General features: G+C 41.0%; 1 protein-coding gene across 2 annotated transcripts in view; it reads left to right on the forward strand.

The window, feature by feature from the left end:
* The first annotated feature begins 100 nt into the window (after positions 1-100).
* Positions 101-27,094, forward strand: part of RAD21 (RAD21 cohesin complex component) — a 31,605-nt gene continuing 4,611 nt past the window's right edge. The window contains exons 1-13 of one of the 2 annotated variants that reach the window (XM_025191273.1): positions 101-118; positions 10,218-10,393; positions 13,182-13,311; positions 15,584-15,683; positions 17,424-17,530; positions 19,870-20,073; positions 20,782-20,907; positions 21,105-21,227; positions 22,077-22,300; positions 22,708-22,873; positions 23,305-23,456; positions 25,091-25,234; positions 26,382-26,465. In XM_025191273.1, the coding sequence (XP_025047058.1) occupies positions 10,250-10,393; positions 13,182-13,311; positions 15,584-15,683; positions 17,424-17,530; positions 19,870-20,073; positions 20,782-20,907; positions 21,105-21,227; positions 22,077-22,300; positions 22,708-22,873; positions 23,305-23,456; positions 25,091-25,234; positions 26,382-26,465 (1,704 nt within the window). In that variant the 5' untranslated portion in view covers positions 101-118; positions 10,218-10,249. Of the gene's footprint in view, positions 119-428; positions 448-10,217; positions 10,394-13,181; positions 13,312-15,583; positions 15,684-17,423; positions 17,531-19,869; positions 20,074-20,781; positions 20,908-21,104; positions 21,228-22,076; positions 22,301-22,707; positions 22,874-23,304; positions 23,457-25,090; positions 25,235-26,381; positions 26,466-27,094 lie in introns of those variants that run through there. The other variant, XM_006035105.3, reaches the window with a different exon arrangement.

The following is a 27,094-nucleotide window of genomic DNA, read 5'->3' on the forward strand; positions in this document are numbered from 1 at the left end:
GCGTTGTCTCTCCGCCGGGTCGGAGCCCGTCCGCTTTCGGCTCCTTGAAGTCTGCTGCTGGAAGCGGGCCGGGCTGTGGGCAGCAGGGGCTTCTCTCCACTGCAGGGGGGGAAGCAGGGTGAGATTGGGAGGAACGCGGCCCCCCTCCTCCGTGAACCTAGCTTGGATGTTAATACTGGGGGGGAGGGGAAATGCAAGGTTTAGGCAACTTCTTTCGTCTGCCTGCGCTTGGTCGGTGGGCGCAGCGTGGCCGTCCTCGGGGAGGCTCCTTGCACGCCCGCAGGTGGGAGGGCTTACGGTCACGCTGTGAAATGTTTTAAAGGGTGCTTCGTGTGCCGTAACATAAGCAGTAAGTTGTAACAAGTAGGATGTCGGCTCTCCGGATGGCCAGCGAAGAAAAATTGAAATTGGCGTATAAAAGCTGCCGAGGAAGTGCCTTAAAAGGGGGTGAGGCCCTGCACCCAGATCTCAATTGTCACAGAAATGAGGTTTTGCCTTTGCAGTTATTGCTTGCTGCTTAGCTCAAAATCTCTCCCTGGAAACCCTTGAGTTGTAAGGCAAAGGGTTTCTGTAAATAGTCTGGTGACTTAACTAATATTTCTGCCCTTGTTTTGTTTTGTTTTTTAGTAAGGCTTAACGTGAGGAATGCAGATTGTACGATGTGCTTTTTGGATCCCTGCAGGAATAGGGGAATTGTGCTGCTAAGTGAGGAGTAATATGTTGAAATATTTTTCGCTATTCAGTAACATACAGAAGTTTCAAGTAATGTATACAGGGGTGTCAGTTGTAACCATGTTGGTCTAAGGGCATGAGCAGACAAGGTTTTGGGGTAAATCTGTCTTTTATTAGACCAACTTAACTCAATGGAAAAACTTCTTAGCAAGCTTTGGGGGACAAACACCCTTTGTCAGGCTGAGGAAGCATCTGTAAATGGGCTGTAATATATTGGCACACGTGGAAGTGGATCTTCAATAGTTTGGCTTGTTACTTAGCTTTTAGTTCAAACATGATTTGGTGTAGAGATTAATAAGGATGAACATATGACCCTAACACTGAATTTTGCTTTAGTTTTCAATAAGGACGACGAGATTGAGTGTCAGTTCAAAAGCAGAATGTCGAATAAGTATTTGGGTATAGGACCTGAAGCTGTTGTAGCCAAGGTAGAAATAAAACTTGTAGAGCATAGCTCACGGATAATCTCTGTCCTCCAATTCCAAAAGAACTGCCATTTGAATTGGCAAATCCAGTAGCAGTATTTTTTGATAAATGTAAATAAATTTAAGTCTGGGGTGCTGTCTGGTGGCAGAAGAATAATGAATGTAGGGGCTATATACAAGCAGCAAGGGAGAACGTGATTTGGGGAATACTAGTTTGTTAGTCTGACCCCAATAGTATGCAAGGCTTCAGGAGATTCTGAAGATACCTACAGAAATGAAAATAATTGGAAAGTAAGATAAAATGCAGTATGGGTCTACCAAAGAGAGGCTAGACTACTCTGACGTCTTTTTGATGAGATAAATGATTGCTTAAACAATGGAAAAGCAATACATCTTATCAGTTCAGGTTTAGTGAAAGCATGTGGTATGGTGCCACATGGTATGTTAGTAGTTAAACTGTGAAAGATGGGGATTGATAAAAGTGGTAAGGGGAGTATGAACCTGACTAATGGGGAGGGGATGAGGAGCTTCCTGGAAAGAAGTATTGGACTCAAGGATGGTTACCATTCCTTGAAGATCAGGCTTGAGGTTGTTCTAGCTTAAGGTTTTTATTAGTGATCTTGACGCACAAAATAGGAGCATGTTGAAGAAATTTTGTTGAGTTAACAAAAGTTGATAGCATTGTCAGTACAAACTTAGATTGAGATATCATGTAGAAAGAATTGGATTGCCTTGAGAAAAGGCCAAGTAGAAGGAACTGTAACAGAAGGAAATGTAATAATACAAAGTGCAAGGTTATTTCTGGTTTCCAGGTTCATAAAAAGTGTGCTGTAAGGTAAAGTTAAGAAGAAAGCTAGGGTAGTTCACCGGATAAACTAGGATAGATCACACAGAATGACTGAGCTGTCTGTATGATGCAGCATTGAAAAAAGCAAATGCAAACCAAGAATATACCAAATGAGGTATTTTCATGAGAGAGAAATATCAGTGCCATTGTACAAAGTTGAGATGTCATCTGAGATACTGTGTACAGTTCTGATTACCCATATTTATAAGATATGGAATGGAGCGTGTGCAGAGCAGGATGATCAAAGGAAAGAAAAACTTATCTTTTAAGAAGCAACTGAAATCAGGATGCCTAGAGACATCCTGAGCTGTCCTGTGATACTTTCCAGGCTGCTGTGAGGGTGTGCTGTGCAGTATTAGCACAGTTAGGCATGTAAATGTGATCCACAAGATAAACTTGGAGGTTTCAAAGAAGAATCTGTAGTGTTAAAAACATTCTGACCTGTTGTGCTTTTCTGAGTAGTTCTTTTATTTTTCTGCACTCAAAAATTGAGTGAAAATTAAGAGCTGACATTTTCACAGGGGTGCCTTAAGTCTGAAGGTTGCCTTGAATCTAAAGAGGTTGAGAGCAACTCATGGCAGAAAGAATACAGGGCACATCCAGATGAGTGCACGTGTGCGCTTTGTGGCACCTCAAAGGTTCTTGAGGCACGCAGTGCATGTGAAAAAGTTCTTAGTGCAGGCCCAAAATCAGATTCTGGGAAATCCCAGTATTTTTTTTTTTTTTTTTTATTAAAAAAAAAAAACAGGCAGCGCACATGGGCTATTTATCCCCCAGGAAACGCACATGTGCACTTGTCTGGACATGCCCAGAGAGGATATCATTGATTGTTATAAATGCATTGGAGTAAACTGAGAGGAATACAAGCTATTTAAGGTAAAAGGACAGTGTTGGCCCAAGAACAAATGGGTAAATACTGTGTGGGAATTAATTTGGGCTAGAAATTACGAGAAACTTTCTAACCATCAGAACAGTGAATTTCTGGAACAGCCTAATAATGGTGGCTGGAAGGGGGAAGAAAAAACAGTTTGGAGTTAAAGCTTGATCATTTTATGAAAGTGATTTATAGGACACTGCTACTTGCAGTAGCAAGGGGATGAACTTTTTGACTTGAGGTCTTTGCCAGTCCTGTGTAAAACTAAAAACTTGAAAGGTACCGGCAGATGCAGTTGCATCAGATAATTATAGTTAATTTCAATGGAAATCTGTCACATTAGATCATGCTTGTCTCAAAATACGTTTGTCTTGTCTGCAAACAGCCAAGCTTTTATTCTCCAATAAGCTTTTTATAGGTGAACACCTGAATCTGCACACAACTGTTTTTGAAAGCCTGGGGTTTGAGGTTGGAGAGAGCGAGCTGTTCTTGTGGCGTGTCAGATGCAAGGCGTTCTTCAGGTCGCCATCACAGCTACAGCATCAGTCTTATACTAGTAGAATTTGTAGATAATGTTTACTTAGGTTACTTAAATATAGAGATGGTTGTGAGGAACTTGAGGTACCTAATCAGGTTAGCTGGATGAATCAGTATTGTTAAAACCCAACTAATACAGACAGGAGTGAAGGGGGTGTGGGAAGAATAACTAGCCCTATGCTTTTCAGTGTTCTAAATTTAATTATATCAGCTCAGGAAATGCCCTTATTTCTCACTGTAGCCATGGTAATTGTGCTGAATTGTACCATGACTTAAAAAAGGCAAGCAAGACATTAGGGTTAACAAATAGCAGGATAGAGGGTAATGCAAAAGTTCTTTATATGAATTAGTAGTTATACTTTCATCCGGAATATAATGCAACACTAGTTAGTATCACAAAAAGAATAATGCAAATTAAGGGGCGGTGAGTGAAACATAGAATATGTGAAACGTGTAATATGGAATAACTGGAGGACCGGGAAGGTAGGAATTGTTAACTTCAAGTGACAAATGAGAGTGTGATTTTAAAAATGCACAATCTAACACATAGTGAAGGTCAATCAGGAACTTCTGTTCTCAGTCTTAAAAAGAACAAGGAAATATCCAAAGGCATTAACAGGTAGCAAATTCAAAACTGATAAAGCTAAATACTGTTTTTCTTACAATGGCTGATTAAACTTAAAAATGCTACTGCTTGATGCTACTGAGGCTAAAATCTTACTGGTATTCAAAGTATGATGGAATGCAGGTAAGAAGCATGACCAGAAGTAATAGATGACATTTAACAAATGTTAGGCGGTATAGAACATCTCATGTGAGACACTACTTCAGGAAACACTGCTTCACAGTCAGGGCGGCTAGGATCTGGAACGAACTTCCAAGGGAAGTGGTGCTCGCTCCTACCCTGGGGGTCTTTAAAAGGAGGCTAGATAGACACCTTGCTGGGGTCATTTGACCTCAGCATTCTTTCCTGCCCACGGCAGGGGGTCGGACTTGATGATCTGCTCAGGTCCCTTCTGACCCTACCAACCATGAAACTGTGTATGGTGGTTTAAATCTTCACTTGTTTGGAACTGAGATGATCCTTTCATGGTACAAAGTTTCTTGTTCTTTGCTTAATAGCCTTTGGTTTCAGCTCTCTGAGACAGGGTGCCTGGACCAGATGTACCAGGGGTCTGATCAGGAGTTGCCATACTAGTTCTGTCTCTGTGTCTCTGTCTCTCTCTCCACTACCCCCAGTTTTAGTTTGCTTTTTGACTGCACTCTGTATATAGGCATTTCCCACTTGTTTTTTCCACTGTAGTGTAGGAAATACAACCTAAATGAAAATAAGAATAGGTAGTTGTCAGACCACAAAAGTAGGGGACTTCGTAACAACTGTAGCATTTAGAACTAATTTTAACTTGCTTAAATTAACTTGATGTCCCTTTTTCAAAATGTGCAGCATGGCAAGGCCAAGATTTGAACCTACCATAATCTGCAGTAGAGAGGGTGGTGTTGCCCCACAATGCTGTTGGACCCCATAACATAACGGTTGAATTCTCAGTTCTGATTTACTTGTTCCCACATGCAACAAATGAGCTGTTGCTTCTATGGGTATAATTCTAGGTGGTTTCTTGAAAGTAATCGGGTCCCCATTCAGCTTCTGTTGTAACACTCGATACTGTTGGCTGCAAGAGCAATTCACTGTGCGCTATGTACAGTTAAGGAGCAACCTGCCTCTCCAGACTTTTTTCCACCTTTAGCAGTCAACCCAGTCTTGGACTGTGCCAAAAAAAATCTCTGTTCCTTTCCCTTTGGTGAGAAGTTATCCAAAATAAAACTAAAGGAAAAAAGAAACAAGTAAACAAATTCTCTGAAGAGAAAAGCATTTGAAAGAGGACACAAAGAGATGTCAGTGACTATTGGGACATGCTATAAGGAATCTTGAAACAGCGATACCCATCCCTAAGACCCTAGTGAGAGCTCCAGCCCAAAGAGTTAAAAAGTGATAACAGCTACAAAAGAGAATGTTTAAGTTGGTGTTTTCATATAGCTGACATAATTCAGGCACTGCTGTAGTGGGGAAAGCGCATGAGAATATTTAAATGATATTGTCTTTTGTATTAGATCAAGCAGACAGAAATGCAAAAAGTAAGCACTAGAAGTTATGTTGAGCTTTAATTCTTTTCATTTTAATCCAAGTGCTTAACGTGTACATATCTTAAATTATTTTTAGTCTGGTAGTGTCACTAGTTTTTTCCACCTGTGTGTAACTTTTGGCAGTACTTCATTAGTGTGTGGAGAGAAATGGCTAACCTCTGCCACAAGCCAATTACTTCTTCTTCATTTTTATTTCTTCTGAAGCTTTTCAGAACACTGAACAAGTAACTTAATCTCTTTACTAATACTGCTACTGAATTTTAGGCTTTATCCATAACCCTGCATTGAGAAATATCAGTGCACAGCAACCACTTGTAATTTCTGTTTCCTGGATCATCCTCACAAAAAATGCAAGAGGCTCCCAGCTTCCATTTATTCTTTAATAAATTGAGGTGTGGATATAGGTAAGATACAAATTCCCTTCCTCCATATTATTTAACTGCACTAGGGAAAGTGTTTTACACCCAAATGTTCATAGTCCTTGGAGCAGAAGGGGGAAAAAAGTGAAAGCTTCAATTGGCAGGCTGTTACCTCTTACATTGGCAACTGAGTTCCTTAAGAACCCTACTTCCTTTTGTAAATCTCCTTCTAGAAGCTTTTAGGAAGAATACAGTAATATCTTCAAAAGATAGTATGGGTAGCATAACTATGCTAGTACATGCACTTAACCAAAAAAGTGATGATATTTGTATCTGTTTCATATTGGTCTATATAATGGTTTTCATGCTTACATGGGGGCCTTTCAGCATATTTTCAAGCTTATGTTTCTTAAGTCTGAAATGTTTCTTCGTGAATCTCAAGATATATATTTGAACTCATTGTGAAAGTGTCAAACTGAATAATTATGCCAAACTACAGGAATAACAGTACAGTTTCTTGCAACTAAATTTAGAAGGTTGTGAAAGAGTAATACTAGAGGATTTGTTACCTGGTCACTGATTTTTTCTCCATTCTTAACGGTTATGGGCACCATTGGGTTAAATACCAAGCAAACAACCAATTTTTTTAAATCCCTAAAGCCCTTTCACCAAAACCCATAGCTGATGAATGATTTACTTTTTGCTCCTTTAGTTGATGACCTGGTTGCCTTTTTGATAAAATAACTCCTTTGCTATGCTTTTAAGAGGCTCTTCCATATCCAGGTCTCAACTTTCCAGTGCCTTGTCCTTTGTCCTCTGCAATTTTCTTTGTAGCTAATTTCATTCTCAAATAGATTGTAAATACCACTTCCATGTTAAAGACTTGAATGTCCTCTAGGTCCAGCTGTGTCTGTCCAAACTAGAATTTTGGGGCACCTATACACATGCTCAGGGGCAGGGGAGCATTTTAATTAGAGTGGTTCTCAGGAGCTGCTCTAATTAAAACGCCTGCAGTGTCTTGTGTATTAAGTGTCCTGCATTTCAGGCAGGAGCAATTTAACTAAGGCTTGTTTGATATGCTTTAGTTAAAGCTCCCCCACTGCCATTTGAAGCATGGGGACACTGAATGCATAAGATGCATCAGCAGGCTCAATTAATCAAATTGCTCCAAGAGAATCTAATTGGAGCTCATGCAAAAGTGTCCTTAGAGATGTCAGACTGCCCTTGCAGATGTTTACCCTTCTGTTCAGGCTTAACATGATTCTTACTCCATCCTTTCCACTGTTAACCCCTTTCTCCTTACTTAACACTATGGAAAGCATCAGAGTCATGCAGGATCCTCATCTTGGTATAATTTTCAACATAGGCTTCTCTAGGTCCTCCTATCCATGTTATGCTTTCTACATAGCACTTGTAAGATGCAGCTTTTCCTGTCCATTGACACAGCTTAAACTCAAGACTTTCATCTTGCCTCTTGATTACTGCGAGAGACAGGAATTTCTTAGGGTGATATCTCTTACTGGACAAACTGTAGATAAAGTTTTGAATGCAAGACACTTCATCGGGTCTTGCATTTGAAAGCTTGTCTAACTTTATCCCAACTACACAGTTGATCCAATAAAAGATATCGCCCTTAAAAATCCATGTCTCCCTCATAACTTCTAGACCATTACAGCTACAATATCACTCTTGCACTACTCTTGAGTACTGCAACATTCTTCTTTTCATTCTTGGTAATTAGCTTTGTTTTGCTTGAATTCATTAGAATGCCACTTCAAAGGCTGCTTTTTTAGCTTATGGTTTTGCATCTTTCCATTGGCTCTCCTTTCATCACATCAAATTTGCTGCTTGTTCCTTTTTTTTTCCCTTTAAGGCCATATCCTTTTCTATCATTCTTCATTTAGTCAGTATTGAGGAGCTGACACCAGCCTCCAATCAATTAATAATACTAGATTACATTTTCCACTTGTTGAATTTTCAAATAAATCCCATATGTTTTATTTCCTATGCTGCTTCTTTACCCTTGAACAAGTTCCTTAAGCATTCACAAAGCTACCTTATTACCTTCTTAGGATCTTTGTTTCCCCTGGTGTCTGATTATGGATAGGCAGTTTTTGAGCTGAGATGTTGCTTCTTTACATCCATCTGTGCCTCTTTTTCTGATGTGTAGATAGTAATTCTTGGACAGGAACTATTTTTGATTGTTTGTGAAGCCCTTAATCTTAACCCTGAACTAGTGTTCTTGAGTACTACCATAATACAGTAAGTAACAAAACACATTCAGATTAGTATAAGTTTAACTACGTTAACGGTCAAACTGAGAGATCGTGGTTCTTGAGTAAATACATAATGAAAGGTAGTGCATGTTCAAGTTTTGCAAAGCCACCAAAGTTGAAGTTTGGTCTAGGTTCACAGCTAGTCTGCATCTTACATTCTACCACATTTCAGAAACTTGCCAATGGGACATCATTGTCAGTTACTGGAGCCTGATGCTCTTTTGGTTGAACTCATTCAGGAGGTATTGCATTAAACTGCCCTGGTTCTAATGTCACTTGGCCATGCCTGCTGGGGACAGTGCTTTGGATAGGAGTAGTAGAGGCAAAAGCTGGGTCTTTGCTGCTGAAGTGAGATGGAGAAGAAGAAAGAAAGGGTGCTTGATCTATCTCTTGAAGATGGTAACCTACTCTGCATTGGCTCATTTCCTATTGTCTGGTAATAGATACAGCTAGAGGGGACATGCCTGTTTTTTTTGTTTTGTTTTGTTTTCTGCCTTCTCAAGGCACTCATTTAATTGGGTGCATAAGGGTCTCCCCTAAGTTTGTGGTTCAACTGCAGTCACAAATCTACCTAATAAACTGTTTATGTAGGGCACCAGATATCATATTTTTACTTTTGTTCCCAGTTGTTAGGACTAGGTTTTTGCACTAGCAATAGGAAAGCTGTTCCTGAACAAAAAAAAAAATCAGTACAGGTTTCCCTTGCTTTGTGTTGCATGTGTGTTCCTGGAAAATGGTGCATTATGCGAATTCGAGTTAAGGGAACCCACTTTGCAATGTAACAAATAGGGATATGTTCCAAGACCTTGGCTGTCCTGATCCCCAGACCCATTTCTACCACTTTTACGAGTTTTGGTACTCACCAACAGCAAACAGTACACACAAGCACAGTGTGGTGGTGAATGTTACCATAATGGGGGTGACAACTGAAGAAACACATGTTGCAGACAACAAGCAAGGAGCACAGATCCACATAGGAGACTATTTTGGTGCGTGTCACTCCCACAATGCATTGTACAAAGCAGCTGACTGCAGGCTTCTACCCCACCAGTCTCATAAGAGTGAATTTACCTTGCATATAACGATTTTTTTGGTATAAAAAGGGTCATTGCATAAGAGCAAATTTGCACATACAGAACCCGCATAAAGCAAGGGAAACCTGTATTCTAGACCAGTGGTTCTCAAACTTTTTTTTGTGGACCACTTGACGATTGCTGAGGGTCTTGGCGGGCCACTTAAACTTTTTTTGTTCTACAGATCAAAGCACAGCAATCATATTTTAATAACAGTAGTCTTACCTTACAAGTTCAGATATTCTCCATTTGTTCCGCAACCCTTCTGCGGACCACCTGAATAGAGCTCGCGGTCCATAGTCCTGAGAACCTCTGTCCTTGATTAAAGGATGAGAATTGAACATGCCTTCCCCCTGAAGGTTTACACACACGTGTTGAATGTATGGAGAGTTCTAGTTCTGTTCTTAAATAAGTCATTACATGGATTCTGAAATGAGGCTATGGCCCTGCTTTCCATTTGTGAAAAGCTGGGTCAGCAGTAGTCTGTGTCAGAGTATAAAGAGGTAGACCATAAGAGCTGCTACAAGGCTAAGGTAGCTGAAGTGAAAAAAAGTGGAAGAATGGATGAGGATTTCTACAGCAGTAGAGTTTGGTGGTGTTGGTAAACAGATCCTTGGTAGAATTACAGACCTGGGTGTATTAAGAGAGAGCACCATTTGTGGTCAAAGATGACGCCAACTTAAGCAATGGAAGCAGATGGAAATCCAAGTTCTTCAAGGATAGGGCTCTTTGGCAGCCTCCAGTGAAAAATAGCAACACTCAAAAATCATAAAGACAATTCTTGCAGATATAAGAGATGCAAAGAAGAAGCCTCTTAAATATTTTCTGTTCTGCTTATACAGTGTCATTTTACTTTCTTTGGTTTGTGGAAAAGAAAAGGGTCATGTAGAGTTGAGACCAATTTCTGGTATGAAATATTGCCACATCACAATTTTTTTTTTTTTCTTTGCAGGTTCATATCTTGTCTTGTAGGCAGCTGGGACAATGTTCTACGCCCATTTTGTACTGAGCAAGCGTGGGCCGCTGGCTAAAATCTGGCTAGCGGCCCATTGGGATAAAAAACTAACTAAAGCTCATGTATTCGAGTGTAATCTAGAAAGCAGTGTGGAAAGTATCATTTCACCTAAGGTAACTGTTTTACAATGCTATTGATGATGTTGCTGGTTCTTTGGAAACAAAGACCAAGCATGACTGAAAATCAAGTTAATATTCTGATTGCTTAACCTGTGCAATTCTTTTAAGATGTTGGTAATGGAAAGACATGTTGTTTTAAGTATGAAATAATACATGAATCATTCTGCTGTAAAGAGAGGCTTGGGCTTGTCACTCAATTTTGTTAGGGTTTTTCAAGGTATGGCCAGCTTTAATATACTTTAACCAAAGCAGGGTTTAACATCTGTGAATTATCTTAATGTACTGCTTATGGAGCTGAAATGTTTTAAGTGGAAGAGCAAAAGGGAAAACCCAGCTACATGCTAATGGTTGACCATTTCTCACTGTCCTCGTTGAAAACTATTGAAACAGATTGTACCTGAAAAATACTTGCTTCTGCTTTGTAGGGTAACTACAAAGTAGATTCCTTCTCATATTAAAAAGGGTCAATGAATATATGTAGTAGCAATGTATTATTATTAATAGCAAGTAAGTAAAGTTCTCTTCCCTCAAGATAGGTCCTACATTGTGATATAGGAGCCTTGCTTTTTTGTGGCCTTGGCTGCTTTGCCTAATATTAAAGTACAGCTAGCAGAGCAAGTGTGAAACATGCCAAATGACAAAGTATGTCAACTCTGAGAGAGAACAGAATGTTTTCTTCTTGCTGAATACCTACATATCAGAGGGAAAGCTTTTCAGCCCTTGTGCATTCATCTTGTCTCCATCCTCATGTCAGAACACGTACAAATATAAAAACATGTCACTGTACAGACACTTGAATGCCTTAAAGGAAAAATGATTTTTTTTCAGAAGGCCCTGAAGCTTGCTTCTCTGCTTAGTATTCTAATAGCTATAATGCTGTCTCCAGCTGGGATAGACGTTCTTGACTGTTTCGTTGCAGCTAATATGAACCTTATAAAAGCTCTGAATACAAACACATAATAGATATAATGGCACTGCATATCTGCATGGTACTTTATAGAAGTGACTGATTCTTTGCTTGCAAGAGTTCCTGAAAATGTCAGAAAACAACCAATTCAAAGGAAGCAGTTACGGGGTCACTAGAGTCTTGTGCTTCTTGTACCTTGGTGCTGATAAGGTTTGCTGTAAGCCTTGAGGAACCAGACATTTGTAATCTTTTTTTTTTTAAGTAAGATTCTTGTAAGACTTGTGGAGGTTTAGGACAGCTTTTATTATTGTGCATAATAGAAACCTAAGTTTCTGTAGCTTGGTTGTTTGTTTTTTTTTTAAATTAGGATGTTTTCACATATTCATCTTGGGAAATAGTTCCACTTATCCCTTAGTACTCAAGCTGCCTTCAGCCTAAAAGACACTTGTGGGGCGAGTGTTTCCTGGATCATGTATTATGAAATCCATGCTTTCCCCACACTGTATAAGGTGCCTGACTAAGTGTAAAAGTAGCACTGAGAGTGTTTAAGACAGAGGAGTGTACTTGTATATACAAGGCATTTGTAGAATCCAGTCCTTGAATCACTTGTCCTGATTATTGCTCTCAGCTTTTCTGACAGTCAGTCATTTTTTGGTGTTGAGTCATATAAGTTTAGTGAAAGGCTTATTTGCTTAAAATCCAAATAACATTTATTTTAGCTCATGGATGCCAGCCCTGTGGGCTGGATTCAGAGCATGGAGCCATGTCACTTGCCTGCAGGGCTACCAGAGCTCCTAGAGCCCAGGGCAGCTGCCACTGCCTACTTCCAGATTTCTGGCCCCACAGCTATGTACTCCAGATCTAGCCCGTAGGACTCTCCACAGGGTCAGAATCTAAGCTGCAGGATGAGTGGTGCAGCTCTGGGAGATTTTTGTTTCTGTTTTCAGTTGAGGCTGCTACTATTCATCCCACCACCAAATTTCCAGACTTACAAACTGAATGACATGGGTCCACAATCCAAATTGGACACCCCTGTTTTAGTCTAATGTTGTTCCACATCATGTCTTTTAATTCTGTGAACCTTTCCTTCATTACAGCTGCATTTGACTGTGTACTGTTTGCTAACTTACTTGAAAATGACCTGGACATTTCAAATGAAGCCTTCACTAAATGAACTAAAATTAAAGAAAAAGCATTTGCTCCAATCCTGTTAATACAGGATAATATTGCCATATGTTGTAAACCTTAAGTGGAATGCAGGCTGTTTATTTTTTTAAAGCATTTTGAAGAGTGCATGCTATATTAGGTAGATAATAAAAATATTTGGCTACTTACAAACATAAATCCTCCCCCCCCTTCAGACTCCTCATGCCCGTGCACTGAGCCCTGCACATGCCCAGAAGTGGCATCATATTAGTTGGACCCAGCTCGCTCATTGTCTCTCTAAATCGGGCACTTCTTTTTTGCCACTTTTTTTCTAAGGCTGATTCAATCCATTATTAGATAAAAGCACCCTGCTAAAACACCTGATCTATACAGATGCTGTGGAGCTTGGTCAAACTAATGTGCTGCTTGCTTTTGGTAAAGTGTACTACCTCCCTTCCCCAATCTGTCAGCACCCTTTGCTACTATTTTTAGAAATGTTGAGATTCTTTTTGAAAGTGTAGAACACTTCATATCAGCTGTTTTGGAAATAATGCACATCTCTCTCTACTGTGCCTTGCAAGCTATCCTACAATGATTTTAAATGTGCTTAGTATCCATCATAGAAAACTCTAGTATGGCTGACTTTCAATGAGGTTTTTTGCCCAGTAAAATTAATGTTTGTAAATTGTATACATCTGTTCTTACTTACTGATTGTAATATATTTTCAGGTGAAAATGGCACTTCGAACTTCAGGACATCTTTTATTGGGAGTTGTTAGAATTTACCACAGAAAAGCTAAATATCTTCTTGCAGACTGTAATGAAGCCTTCATTAAGATCAAGATGGCTTTTCGTCCAGGTACTTGGCTTTACCTAAATGCTCCCCTCAAAAGGTTATGTTACTATAAATAGTGCTTTTAATAAGCAGGCATGCCATCCTGTGTCATTCTGATAAGAGCACCATGAGAAATGCTTGGTTCTTTTTAGTGTGGCTTTAAGTTGCCTGTATTGTGGGGAAATGAACAGTTCACCTTAAATGCTATCTTGCATTTGGGTGGCTATGATTTGTGCTGAGCCAAAATTTGCTAAAATGCTTCTTCCTTTCCTGCATTCCATCAGTCAAATTATGCCCTATGGCTTCGGCTGTTGTCAATACAGACAACACACCAGGTGAGGTGGACATGTAATGATACTGCATAGTTGATGCCTCTCTCTGGTGGTGTAAAAATTATGCTCATTGGGAGAAGCATTGCAGGGAATTGGAACTAGCGGGCTGGCACAAGATCAGCTGTTGGACTGTGTCTGAAAGGCGCATTGGGGCTGTCACTTCCAAACCAGCAGCTGTTCCTTTTCGCGCCACTCCAGTAGCAAAACTCTGCAGTGTCCAAGCCACCTGCTAATACCCCAGTCCCGTCTTGTAACTTCCTACTCCAGCTGCTCTTTACTCTCATGGCTGGTTGCCATCATCACTGACTGTTACCAACAATGAATTCAGTGGCAAGAGAGAGGAGAGAGGGCTAAGGCAGCAGTAGGCTGCAGAAAAACAGGTCGCGTGGACTAGGTTGGAGAAGAGGAACATCTTGGGAATGTTGGGACTGATGGGCCTAGCACCCACCCCTTCTGTGCCACTCCCACTTCTTGCGTTTTCAAGCTCGAAACAACAGCAAAATCAAACGAAACAAAAGCCTTTGAAACAACTTCAAAACAAGGGAACGCAAAGTTTGGAAAATTTCGAAACACTTAGAGTTTCAAAGCCAGGCTTACTGGCTTCAGTGCTGGTCCCAGCCGGCAGCACCTGTCATCCATCAGGCAGATCGGGGGCACGCAGCCCCGGGGGGACTCTGCACAGCCCCCGCAGCCCTCCTGGGGGTGCTGGAGGGCCCCCAATCTGCCTCCTAGCTGACAGGAACCAGGTGCTACTGCCTAGGGCCAGTGGGGCCAGGGCAGATCAGCTCATGCAGGGACCCTCCCCCACCCTAGGATTGGGGTGGTGGGTCCCTGCACAAGCTGATCTGCCCCAGGTCCCACACACTCCTCAAGCCAGCTCAGGTACGGGGATCAGGGCAGCGGGTCCCCATACAAGCTTATCTGCCCCAGCCCTGTACTGGAGCTGGGTTTGAGGAGGGTGCAGGGTCCAGGGCAGATCAGCTCATGTGGGGACCCTCCCCCATCCTGGGATTGGGGCTGGTGGTCCCTGCACGAGCTGGTCTCCCCTGGCCCCACGTGGCAGTATCCAGCTCATGTCAGCTGGCATGCAGATTGGGGCCTGCCAGCACCTCCGGGAGGGCTGCAGGGGCTGTGCCGGAGTCACGCAGGGGCTGCATGCCCCCAATCTGCCTGCCAGGTGACAGGAGCTGGGTGCTGCTGCCTGGGGCCAGTGGCAGCAGCAATCCTCCTGGTACTGGATGTGAGCTGTGCCCAGCGCTGGTCTGTCATCTCGCAGCCAGATCAGGGCCCACACCCCCAGGAGGGCTTTGACGCAGTTCCCACAGCCCTCCAGGTGTGCGGGCAAGCCCCTGATATGCTTGCTGGATGAGAGGAGCTGGGTGCTATCACCTGGGACTGGCAGCAGCACCCATCTTCCCAGCGCCAGTCCCAGGCAGCAGTAGCACCCGGCTTCTTTCATCTGGCAGGCAGATCTGCAGCGCAGAGCCCCGGCAGCCCTCCCGGGGGTGCGGACAAGCCCCCGATCTGCCTGCCTGCTGCATTTTGTTTCCTCATAACCTATGGGCGAACCATTGAAACAGTGTCGAAACAACAAAACAGTTTTGACAAAATTAAAGTAACAGTGCTTTTGAAACTAAATGAAACTCGAAGTAAAACACTTCCGTTGAAACAGAAGTCAAATCAGAACAGTGCTATTTCACACAGCCTTAGTACTTACGGCATTATACAGCAGCTGACCAGGGTGTTTTAAAGATCTAGATTTTGACCTTTTAAGGCACCTAATACTCTTGTAGATCTGTACCTTAATTAGCATGCTCAGAAGCACTGAATGTTGACTTTACTTCCTGCCTGTTGAAACCAGTGAGGATGGTGGAAATACTGTTGCGCAGAGGTCAACACACAAAGTTTGCTAAAATCCAGCATTGGTGTAGATACAGGAACTTACTGAGTGGGATCCTTTTCAGGTGTTGTTGATCTGCCTGAGGAAAATAGAGAGGCTGCGTACAATGCTATCACCTTACCTGAGGAATTTCATGATTTTGACCAGCCACTGCCTGATCTAGAGTAAGCTTACTTTCCCTTATTTACTTGCTTGAATAATTTAATAAATTTAATAATTAACCTTTTAAAGAATACCAGGACTTAAAGACTAAGCATTTCATGTGGCAGTTGATTCAAATTCTAATATTCTAACCTGGGATGTGCTAGAATTCAAATATGTAGACAAGCAGTCGCATTTTTATGATTACTTGAATCTAAACTACTGTTTAATTGTGATAGAAGAAAAAAATATTTTGCAAGGAAATATGGTGAAGATGTGATATATACTTAACGTGTATATCTTTGAGCATAAGTTTTCTTCTGTAGGAAGGAAATTACTTTTGGAACTGTCAAGGCACACAAAACTAATGCTATTTTTTAGTTGATGGCCATTTTCTAATAATTTCAATTCTTAATCACTCAGTATCAAAACTTTTTATAACGGACATGATGACAAATTAAGTATCCAATTTGGAAATTGTGGGTTACCTCTTTTAAAATATTTACATTGGGGTATTTTTTTGGCCTAGATTATTCTGTATTGGAAGTCCTAGAACAGGGGTCAGCAACATTTTTGGCTGGAGTGCCAAAAACACCCCAACCCTGACCCACACCTTTATTTGGTATGCCAGGGGCAGACTGTGAGGGGTGCGATCCTCTTTGCCAGTGGCAGGTGCATGCATGCCTCTGGGCAGATGGCAGGGGTGGGTGTCAGGGTTGCACTTCCTTGGCCTGTCCCTGCCCTGCCTCCCTGAGGTGCACTTGCAGTTGCTGCTGGCATGGAGCTTGTGCCAGGGCTGTGGAGCCTGGCATATCTGTTGACAGCCTGCCTGCCACATGCTGCAGCTGCCAGGAGGCTGCAAACAGTTGTGCCTGGCTCCAGAGCTCTGGCCAGGCTCTGTGGTGGCAGTTGCTTGCACTTCTCTGGGTGTGTGGTGGAGGAGGGGCTGGGGTTGCACTGCCCTAGCCCCTTCCCCACCCTGCGCCCTGAAGCATGTGTGCAACCACTGTTGCCACAGAGCCTGGCACACTTGTTTAAAGCCTCCTGGCTGCAGCCGGCCTGGCCTCTGGGCAGCTGCTGCCAGTCATGGAATCCAGGCTGCTTGCAGCATCCTGGCTGCCTGCTGTGAGCAGCCCAGGCTCTGTAGTTGGTTGCGGCTGCCCAGAGCCCAAGCTGGCTGTGGCGTGCCCAGCAAAACAGCCTTGTGCCATGCTCTGGCATCGTGCCAGGGGTTGCCAACCCCTGTCCTAGAATGTAAATTACTTTGCCACTATCTTCTTAGTTTACAGTTAGTTTAAACTTGACATGCTTTTAACTTAAAAATTAATTCCATTAAAAAAAATACTTAATATTTTCTAAAAATGTAACTTAAGTTCATAGCTGCATACTAAAGCTTGCTGAATATATTAAATTGCTGAATCTCGTAAATCTTTTTTTGAAGCTAGCATTGGGTATTGCTGATTTATTCCTGAATTGAAGATCCCTTTTGTGATGCTGACAGCTCTTTCTTGTTTGTTTATTTGTTCTTCTCTGGACACTGATTACAGTTTAAGGTAGCACTCATGGAAAATCCTAAAGTTGTATGTGGTTCAGTCATACTGAGCCTATCTTTGTTTTTAAATGTTAAACTAATGCATTTGTACAAATGTACAACATATATTGATAGAAACAGACCTCCATAAAAGAATATGTCTGCTGATTTAAAGCATTGTAGTTTATCTGTAATAGACAACTTTGAAATTATATCTTCTGTTTTATTTAAGCGATATTGATGTGGCCCAGCAGTTCAGTTTGAACCAGAGTAGAGTGGAAGAAATTACAATGAGAGAAGAAGTGGGAAATATCAGCATCCTTCAAGATAATGACTTTGGTAAATGCTTTTCTGTTTAATAGTGCGTGAAGCTAAGTTTTTCACTAGCTCTTGTGCTAAAATTAAATTTTACAAATATTGTTGCAGCCCTACTTCTAACTGAACAGTTGAAGTTAATTCTGTGATAACTGCACATGAAATATTGCTAGCTAAATATTAGTCAAATATTCCTATGGGAGAGAATGTTAAACTTTCACTTGACTTTATTGGAGAAGGTTTTTTTTATAAAAATCTTACCTAACAGCCAAAAAAGATGCAACTGTCTTTATAGTAGTAGCAGTATTCATTTGAAGGATTAATGATTATTTAATATTGCTTATATTCCCTTTGCTATTTAAGCATAACTATCCAAACTATTAGCAACTGTGTTTTTCTATCTATTTTCATTGCATTAATAACTTCTTGGTATTAAAAATATATTAATTAGCAATCAACGTGGGTTCATTAGAGGCTGGTCCTGTCAGACCAACCTGATGGCCTTCTATGACAGGTCATAAAAGCCTTGGACGTGGGTGTCGCAGTGGATGTAGTCTTCCTGGACTTTAGGAAGTCCTTCAACACTGTCTCTCACCCCATCCTCATTAAAAAATTAGGGGTCTGTGGTGTTGACGCCTACACAGTCAGATGGGTCGCAAATTGGCTGGAGGACTGCACCCAAAGGGTGGTGGTGAATGGGTCATTTTCCACCGGGAGAGATGTGAGCAGTGGGGTTCCCCAGGGCTCGGTCCTCGGGCCCGCACTGTTCAATGTCTTCATTGGCGATGTGGACGACGGGGTGAAAAGCACCTTGTTCAAGTTGGCAGGTGACACTAAGATGTGGGGAGAAGTGAGCATGCTAGAAGAGAGGGACAGGCTACAACTAGATCTTGACAGGTTACAGAGGTGGGCGGATGAAAATAGGATGGGTTTCAATATGGACAAGTGCAAGGTGTTGCACCTGGGGAGGAAGAACCAGCAGCATACCTATAGGCTGGGGAACTCCGTTCTCGTCAGCACAGAGGCAGAGAAGGATCTTGGAATGGCTATTGATTCCAGGATGAACATGGGCCGCCAATGTGAGGACGTGGTCAGGAAGGCTAACCGCACTTCCAGGCATCCATAGATGCATCACGAGCAGGTCCAAGGAGGTGATCCTCCCCTTGCATGCGACATTAGTCAGGCCGCAGTTGGAGTACTGCATCCAGTTCTGGGTGCTGCACTTCAGGAGAGATGTGGACAGCATCAAGAGGGTCCAGAGGAGGGCCAGTCACATAATTAGAGGGCAGCAGGGCAGGCCCTACTAGGACAGGCTATGGGACCTGAACCTGCTCAGCCTCCACAAGAGAAGGCTGAGAGGGGATTTGGTGGCCGTCTATAAACTTGCCAAGGGGGACCAGCAGGCAGTGGGAGAGTCCCTGTTCCCCCAAGTATACCGGGGATAACAAGGAACAGTGTCCATAAGATGACTGAGAGTAGATTCAGGCTAGATATCAGGAGGCGCTACTTCACAGTCAGGGCAGCTAGGATGTGCAAGTGGTTCTCGACCCTACCCTGGGGGTCTTCAGAAGGAGGCCAGACAGCCACCTAGCTGGGGTAATTTGACCCCAGCATCCTTTTGTGCCCACGGAAGGTCGGACTAGATGATCTGCGTAGGTCCGTTCCATCCCTACCAACTATTAAGCAGTGGCTGAGAAATACTTAGGCAGCTGAACAATTATAATGGTGTATGTAACTAACTGAAACTTGTCTGTTGGTGTATAATTATAAAGTGTCTTAACTGAATCAAAACAGGAAAAATAATATATTGGGAAAAATATCCAAAAATGAATTCTGTGCAGAGTTTAATAGTGCTCTGTTAGTAGTAATCAGTAGCCTACTCATAGAATTGGTAGACCTCTGTAATATTGTTCTTTCCCTTTTTCATTAAACACATTTGGTGCGAGGAAGGTCTAATATGAAAACCTCTTCCAAGACAGAGGACCTGGTTGCATTTTAAATATATTGATGCTGTAGTGAAGCCAACTTCAAAGTGAGATATTTAGAATATATATTCTGCATGAGAAAAATGACTGTTCAGAAGAGAAAGGAGGAAGCTGCTTCTATAAATCAGAACTAAATATGAAGAGAATGTAGAGGTAGACTAACTGAAAAGTCACTTAAAGTAGTAGGTAAATTAGAAAAGACTAAGAGGCAGTACGAACAATTCATTTGTGTGAATAGAAACACTTGTAGAATTGACCTACATGATGATAAATTGCAATAATAGGACTGAACGTGTAAAGCTAAACATTTGGATAGTTGTTCCTAGGTAGATAAAATAATCTCTTCATCTATAACAATAATAATAAATGTTTTTACAGGTGACTTTGGAATGGATGATCGTGAGATGATGAGAGAAGGTAGTGCATTTGAAGATGACATGTTAGTGAGTACTGGTGCTTCCAATCTCTTGCTGGAACCTGAGCAGAGCACTAGTCATCTTAATGAGAAAGCTAACCACCTAGAATATGAAGACCAATACAAGGATGACAACTTTGGAGAAGGGAATGATGGAGGAATATTGGGTATGTTTGTAATAGTATAGTAACTTGTTTTTATTCTATATTGCCTTGACTTGTACTTGAATTATAAGAATTTTTGGGGTGTGGGCTTTTTTTGAACATTTGCATCATGTTTAGTAAAATGGACCCATGGCCCCTGGGTGCTACTGTAACCTTGTTAATACCCTAAGGTAAGCACTGACTCTTTAAAGAGATCCGGATAAATGTCACTTCTCATATTCAAAATACTCCATTATGTTCATGTATAGTTTGAAAGAGAAGCTAGTATGTGATTCTCCTGGCACATGTAAGCCTCTTGGATGCTTAGCAGTGATTTTAATTTATATGTTGGGAATATTACTGGATCTTTCCTTCCCTCAAATTCACAATTGCTGTGAAACCTTTCCACACTGGACTTAAACTTTTTATGTACCATACAAAGATTATATGTGATTGAATAATAAGAATGAGAGGACTAATAAAGCTGACATAAATTTGTGACAGATAATTTGTCTTAATACTGTTTATTAATTAAAAGCTCTGCCAGAGTTCATGTTTTGTAAAATATCCCAACAGTCCCTTCCTTTATTTTTTTTGAAGCATAAAAACTATGTAAAGCATATACAAACTGTAGGTTTAACAGCATAAGTATAAATGATACAGATTTTATAAGTGTTACCAGAGTTTTGTTCATCTATATTTGTAATTGATTCTCTTACATCACTATTTCAGATGATAAACTTCTCAGTAATAATGATGGCGGTATCTTTGATGATCCACCTGCTCTCGCAGAAGGTGGAGTAATGATGCCAGAACAGCCTGCCCATGATGATATGGATGATGATGATAATGTATCAAGTAAGTGTTTTAATCTAGGACTACTTCTAGTTCAAGATTACTTGGAATGTTGTTTCGTAGTAAAGCATTTGTGCTCGTGGTGTAAAAAATTCTGAGGTGAGCCTTTTGATTTTGTTTGGAGATGAGGTGGAGGGCTCGAGGATCTAAATGTTCCAATTTACAATCCGATGCATGTAATTCCTGGTTTTATTTTGTAGTGGGTGGACCAGACAGCCCAGATTCAGTAGATCCAGTAGAACCATTACCTACTATGACGGATCAAACAACACTGGTTCCAAATGAAGAGGAAGCTTTTGCTTTGGAGCCAATTGACATCACTGGTGAGTAAGCCACTTGGAAGCCCTTTGCTTGAAATATCTGAGATCTTAACTAGGAAAACCTTGGCTCAGAATGGAAATGAGTCTGCTTGTGTTACCACTAACTTAGTTTAACTTAGTCGTGCTTTCCCTTCAGAATGTGAAATTGTCTTAATCTCCAATAACTTTTATCTGCTGCATTCCTTGGAAAATATGCGGTACAGTACCATGTACTGGATTGCAATAGTTGGACCATCTTGTCCTTGCTCAGTCCCTTGTTAAAAAAGAACATAAATTTGTCTACTTATACAAATGCTATTAATTACATGTTGGAAATATTACCAGCTTGATGTCTCGAACCAAGATAACCTAAATAAAATAAGAATATTATAATTCTATGTAGGAGAAAACTGTTTACAGTATACACAACACTGTTATGAATTTAAAAACTGTCATTCTATGGATTTTTTGTTCAGATAATCCTTGAAAAACATTGATATTATTCTCTACTAGTTTAGTTAATAACAAAATACTTTAGATTTCCTAATCACACCAAACAGGAGTATAGCTTATAGTAAAGTCCATGAGTAATCAATGGAACTATTCACTTATGTTTGCTTTCGGTGTGTGAATCATTAAAAATCAAATGGTAGTAGATTTCAGTTTCAAAGCACTGTTTGTATATTTTACTTTGCTTATAAATAATAACAATGATTTACTGCCTTTTCCTGAATAAGAATCCCTTCAATTTCTATTTTAAAACAAAATATGGGAACTTGTAAGATTTTTTTTTATCTGTTTGGTTTTTTTTTAAAGTCTGATGTAGTAACTGGGATTTTGAGCCTGAATCTTTTATTTCTCTTGTCTCAACAGTCAAGGAAACTAAAGCTAAGAGGAAGAGAAAATTGATTGTAGACAGTGTGAAGGAGTTGGATAGCAAGACTATCCGAGCCCAATTAAGTGACTATTCTGATATTGTCACCACTTTGGACTTGGCACCTCCCACCAAGAAACTGATGATGTGGAAAGAAACTGGGGGAGTTGAAAAGCTTTTCTCTCTGCCTGCTCAGCCTTTGTGGAACAATAGATTATTGAAGGTAACCAGTACTTCTGAAAGATTATCTTAAAACATGAAATACCATAATGGAAGACTAAAGTCAATTAAATGAATGCTCTCTATAGTGAACAACATGATGCAATAACAGCATCTGGTAGATTTATGTATTTTTGAGAGCTTGCCATGACTGAAAACAAACTACTTAGTTGCCCAGGCATTAAAAAAGCAAAAAAACCCAAAATGTATTTCATTGCATTTCAATCGCAGATTAAATCTTTGACAAGCTTCTCTTCTTTAAAGAAAGAAGACTGGAGGGGAGAGTCTCATAAGTAACTACATCTCTAAAAAAAAATAATAATAATAATAATAATTACGAATTAAAAATAAGCTGGTAGTTGCAGCATCGGAGAATGATCTACAGTAGTGATTTAACTTGTTTTCTTACAGCTTTTTACTCGGTGTCTAACGCCTCTTGTACCTGAAGACCTTAGAAAGAGAAGGAAAGGTGGAGAAGCTGATAACCTGGATGAGTTCCTTAAAGATTTTGAAAATCCAGAGGTACCCAGAGAAGAACAGCAACAGCAGCAGCAGCAGCAACAGCGGGATGTCATTGGTTTGTGATTCATTAAACATGCACTTCCTTTCAAAGAGATTAATTTTTCACTTGGCGTTGTGCTTTACATTAAACTGCTAAAACAAGAACAAAGTTGTGAAGCACTGGGTCCTGGAATTACTGTGTAGCCTGTGTAGCCACAATTTCTGTTAGAATCTGTTTCTCTAAAAACAGAAGTTCAGTTGATCCAACTGTGTACAGTGAATTAAATGGATTCTAAGGGCTGGTCAACATGCATACGTTGACTTTTTTTTTTTAATTAAGTCAGTGCAAACTACAATTGAACATTTGGACCTAGCTGTTGTAAATTGCAAATGTGCTGCTGAGCTCCAGTCTGCTTAGGCTTCAGAAACAACAGTGTGATCATTTTTTATACCCCAGGAAGATCAAAATATCTATAAAAACCTTTTTTAACTTGTCATAATTCATAGATGAGCCTATCTTGGAAGAGCCAAGCCGCCTACAAGAATCCGTGATGGAAGGCAGCAGAACAAATTTGGATGAATCTGTAATGCCACCCCCACCACCACAAACAGGAGTAAAGCGCAAGGCTCAGCAAGTGGAACCCGAACCTGTGTTACCTGTGAGTCAGGTTACAGTGCCCCTGTTTGTTCCACAGGTGGCTGTTTTTAAACGTGTCCCCCCAAAAGAGCATGCATCATCCCATGCATGGCTCTCCTTACTTAGAAATAAATGGTATCTTTTGACGGGAATATCCTGGTCCTATTGCATAGTGAAAGAGGAAAGATGAGTGGTGTTTGTATCACTTTGTTTTGAACTGGCTTGGGTAACATTTTTCAAAATGTTCAGTAAAACCAACACCTTCTTTCCCTTAAAAATGAAATGGCAAAAAGCCTAGTTTATTCAGGAAACAATCTGCAGAAGATAAAATCTGTTACTCAGGAAATTGTGAAGCCTTTTCATCATGGGAAGTAATGTGCAAACACTTTTCTGTTAAGGGAAAAGCTGTTACTATGCTAAACAGACAAGCTCTTATCTTTTAAATGAAAGATGTTTGGACTCTTTCCATGAGAGATGCTTCTCTAATGACTACATGCTTATGAAGTAAGCTAAAGTAAAACCAAATGCCTGCAGACATAGGACTGGTATATCCCTGTTTGGATATAAAGAGGGTTTGGCGGGTTGCTTTAGCTCTGATTTGTCCAGGAAATATCTGAAGAGCAAATCGGGCAGAGCCCAAAGCTTGCTCTTCCTCTCACATACTTAATTTGATCTTTTGGATATAGTTTGCTCTCTTCTTTCAAAGAATAGCAGAAGGTAGTGGTGTTGCCCACATCTTATGATGGCTTAGTAGTTAGAGCACTAGTTTTGGAAGTGGAACACCTAGATTCTAGATCCTCTTCAAACCAGAGGAATTGGTCACAAATTTCACTTTCACAAGCTCTAACAGCTAGTGTACTGTTAATCTCTCCTATTTGAATCTGTAGTGAAGCCATGATGGCAAGTTTCATGGGGCAAGACTGAGAAAATGAGTGTGTCACTGTAGTTCAGGGATGAGGAGACTTTGGGGGGCGGGGAAGAGAATTCTGAGTTTTTAAAATTGGTACATTAACTCCTAAATCCACTCGCACTTTTGGAAACTACTGTTGGCTAATATCAATTGTCCCATGTTTTACAAAGGGTGCCATGGTGGTTCTGATGTACCCGAGAGGCATTCCCCAGTCAGTTAACCAGGAGTTTAATGCTGCAGTGCATCTAGGATTTTAAAGCCAATGTGTGCATGCCTGAAATACTATGTTTTGGAATATGATCAGTAGTATGGGTTGATCACAATCAGCAGTGGTTAGCCTGCAGCATTTGTGGCACAAGTGGCATGACCAGTGTGTGGCACGTAGCAGATCAGGGAGGGAGCAGAAGGCAGAACAGCCGATAGGACACGGAAGGGCATGGGGCTTTTTGGCAGGTGTGCCACAAACTAAGTTGGCCTGTACTCATCTAAAATACTAAGCTGGGAAATCTACTTCTGTTTTATTGATTTCTAGGCTTAATGGAATCTTAGGGGATTTATGGAGAGCAAAGCAAAAATACTTGGATCTTTGGAAAATGATTGAAGGCTAGATTGTTTTAGTTCTGTGCCAAACAGTATTTTATTAATCGACTTTCAATACTAAAAGTATCAGTCACTGAAGTTTATGTTAAATATAAAGATCCCCAAATCCCATTTAATTTGATATCTCCTTTATATATTTTCAAAAGCCTCAACCAATGCCACAGCTGGAAATGCCGCAAGTAGAAATGCCTCCAGAAGAGCCTCAAAACATATGTCAGCTAATACCAGAGCTGGAGCTCTTGCCAGAGAAGGAAAAGGAGAAAGAGAAGGAGGAGGAGGAGGAGGAAGAGGTAGGAATTGAACTCTTTAAAACTAATGCAGGCTAAATCTGTTTTTAAACTCTTTATTTCTCTTCTGTTTCAGACCGCTAATAAATGGAGTTGTATTTGTCCACTTGAGAGATTATGGAAACAGTGCGTGAAAATTGCAATTGAAACTGAAAAGTCCATTTTTTTTTTTTTTTTTAAACCTTCATTTGTACAGTTTGTACAAACTTAATTACATAAGCTTTATAGTTTGAGAACTGGAGAACATTTCTTGCATTGTGTATATTCTGAGTTTGGCCGTGTCTATTGTTCTCGTTTAAGGCGTAAGGTTTTAAGATTTAAACTTTGTAAAAGCAAGCTTTTATCAAGCAGAAGCACAAGTTTATGTCTTATGAATCTGAATATAAGCTCTTCACTAGAATTTTAAATAGAGGTGCACCCATATATCAGTCTATAATTGGTCTCTTTTTCTTCTGTCGCCTTCTCCTGCCTCTCCCCAGGCAATCCAGCATTTTTTCTCATATTGTACAAAGTGCTTCTTTGGAATGTAGAGCTTCACTTTTGACGGCTGAGTTTCTTTTCCATGAGAAGAGGCAGGATGCTTCTGTAACTGCAGTCCAAAATTGGACAGAGATTCTGTTCTGGTTTTGGCACTTGTAAGACTTCTGTCTCTTAAAGAAACTGTATTTCTCTCTGTCTCCTTTTTATGACTCACAAAATAGGAATCCTGAATTAGCACGTATGTTTGGAAAGCCCACTCTGAAAGGTCCTACAAAAATATTAAGGGTATTGATCAATGCAAAAAACTCCACAGTGTGTCCAAAGCCATTCTTTACTTCCCACTTAGATTATGGAATGCTTACTTGACAAATTCCCATTTCTTGTCATTCTTTGAGTGCCAGCTTGGCAACTGTAAGAGCAAGCAATAGCCTTTTTTGTCAGTTTTTAATACCTGCAGGATATCTTCCTTGAAATATAAGAAATCCATATATTTCTTCTAATGTAATCTCTAAGTTGAAATACCTTAGCTTCACAAATTCTTCACTACCTTGAGGACAGCAGTGCTGTAGGGATGCTGAGAAATACAGATTCCACATTGAGGCACCTACAGGCTTGATATTTACATTTCGCATAGCTAATGAATGTGGCTTTTTTCTTTTGTTGGTTGCAGGAAGAAGATGGTACGGGGGGTGATCAAGATCAAGAAGAAAGAAGATGGAATAAAAGAACTCAGCAGATGCTTCATGGTCTTCAGGTATATATGATGATACACTTTATAAGAATATAATTAGTGCCATACTGGGCCAGACCAATGTCCACCTAGCCCAGTATCTTCTCCCTGACAGTGGCAGGAGTGGATGCTTTTGAGGGAGGAGCATATGAACAGAATATATCTAAAGTGATTTTTATCCCTGTTATACCCTCCCTGGCATCTACCATCACTGGTTTAGAGGTGCCTGTGAGGATAGCTATCAAACAGACCAGATTTGAGGTATAAATGAAGGGGTCAGCAACCTGTAGCATGCAAGGCCATTTTGCTCAGTGCACTACGGCTGGCCTGAACTGTGGGCAGCTGCTGCCAGGCTGCTCACAGCAAGCGATGGGGAGGCTGCAAGCCCTGCTCCAAGCAGCTCAGGCTCTGTGGCAGATAGCAGCTGCCCAGAGCCTGGATTGGATGTGATGGGCAGCTGGGAGGCTGCAACTGGTGCACTGAGGTCTGCAACCCTTGCCTGGCTCTGTGGTGGTGGCAGCTGCACATGTACCTCGGGGCTGACAGTGGGAAAGGGGCCAGGGGCATCACAGCTAGTACTCCCCTACTCTTCTTCCTCCATGCTCCCTGCGTGCAAGGTGCCAGCTGCAGCAGCAGCTCTGGCTCCCAGGACT

The sequence above is a fragment of the Alligator sinensis genome, unplaced genomic scaffold (assembly GCF_000455745.1).
Source record: "Alligator sinensis unplaced genomic scaffold, ASM45574v1 scaffold11_1, whole genome shotgun sequence".
Taxonomy (NCBI): domain Eukaryota; kingdom Metazoa; phylum Chordata; order Crocodylia; family Alligatoridae; genus Alligator; species Alligator sinensis.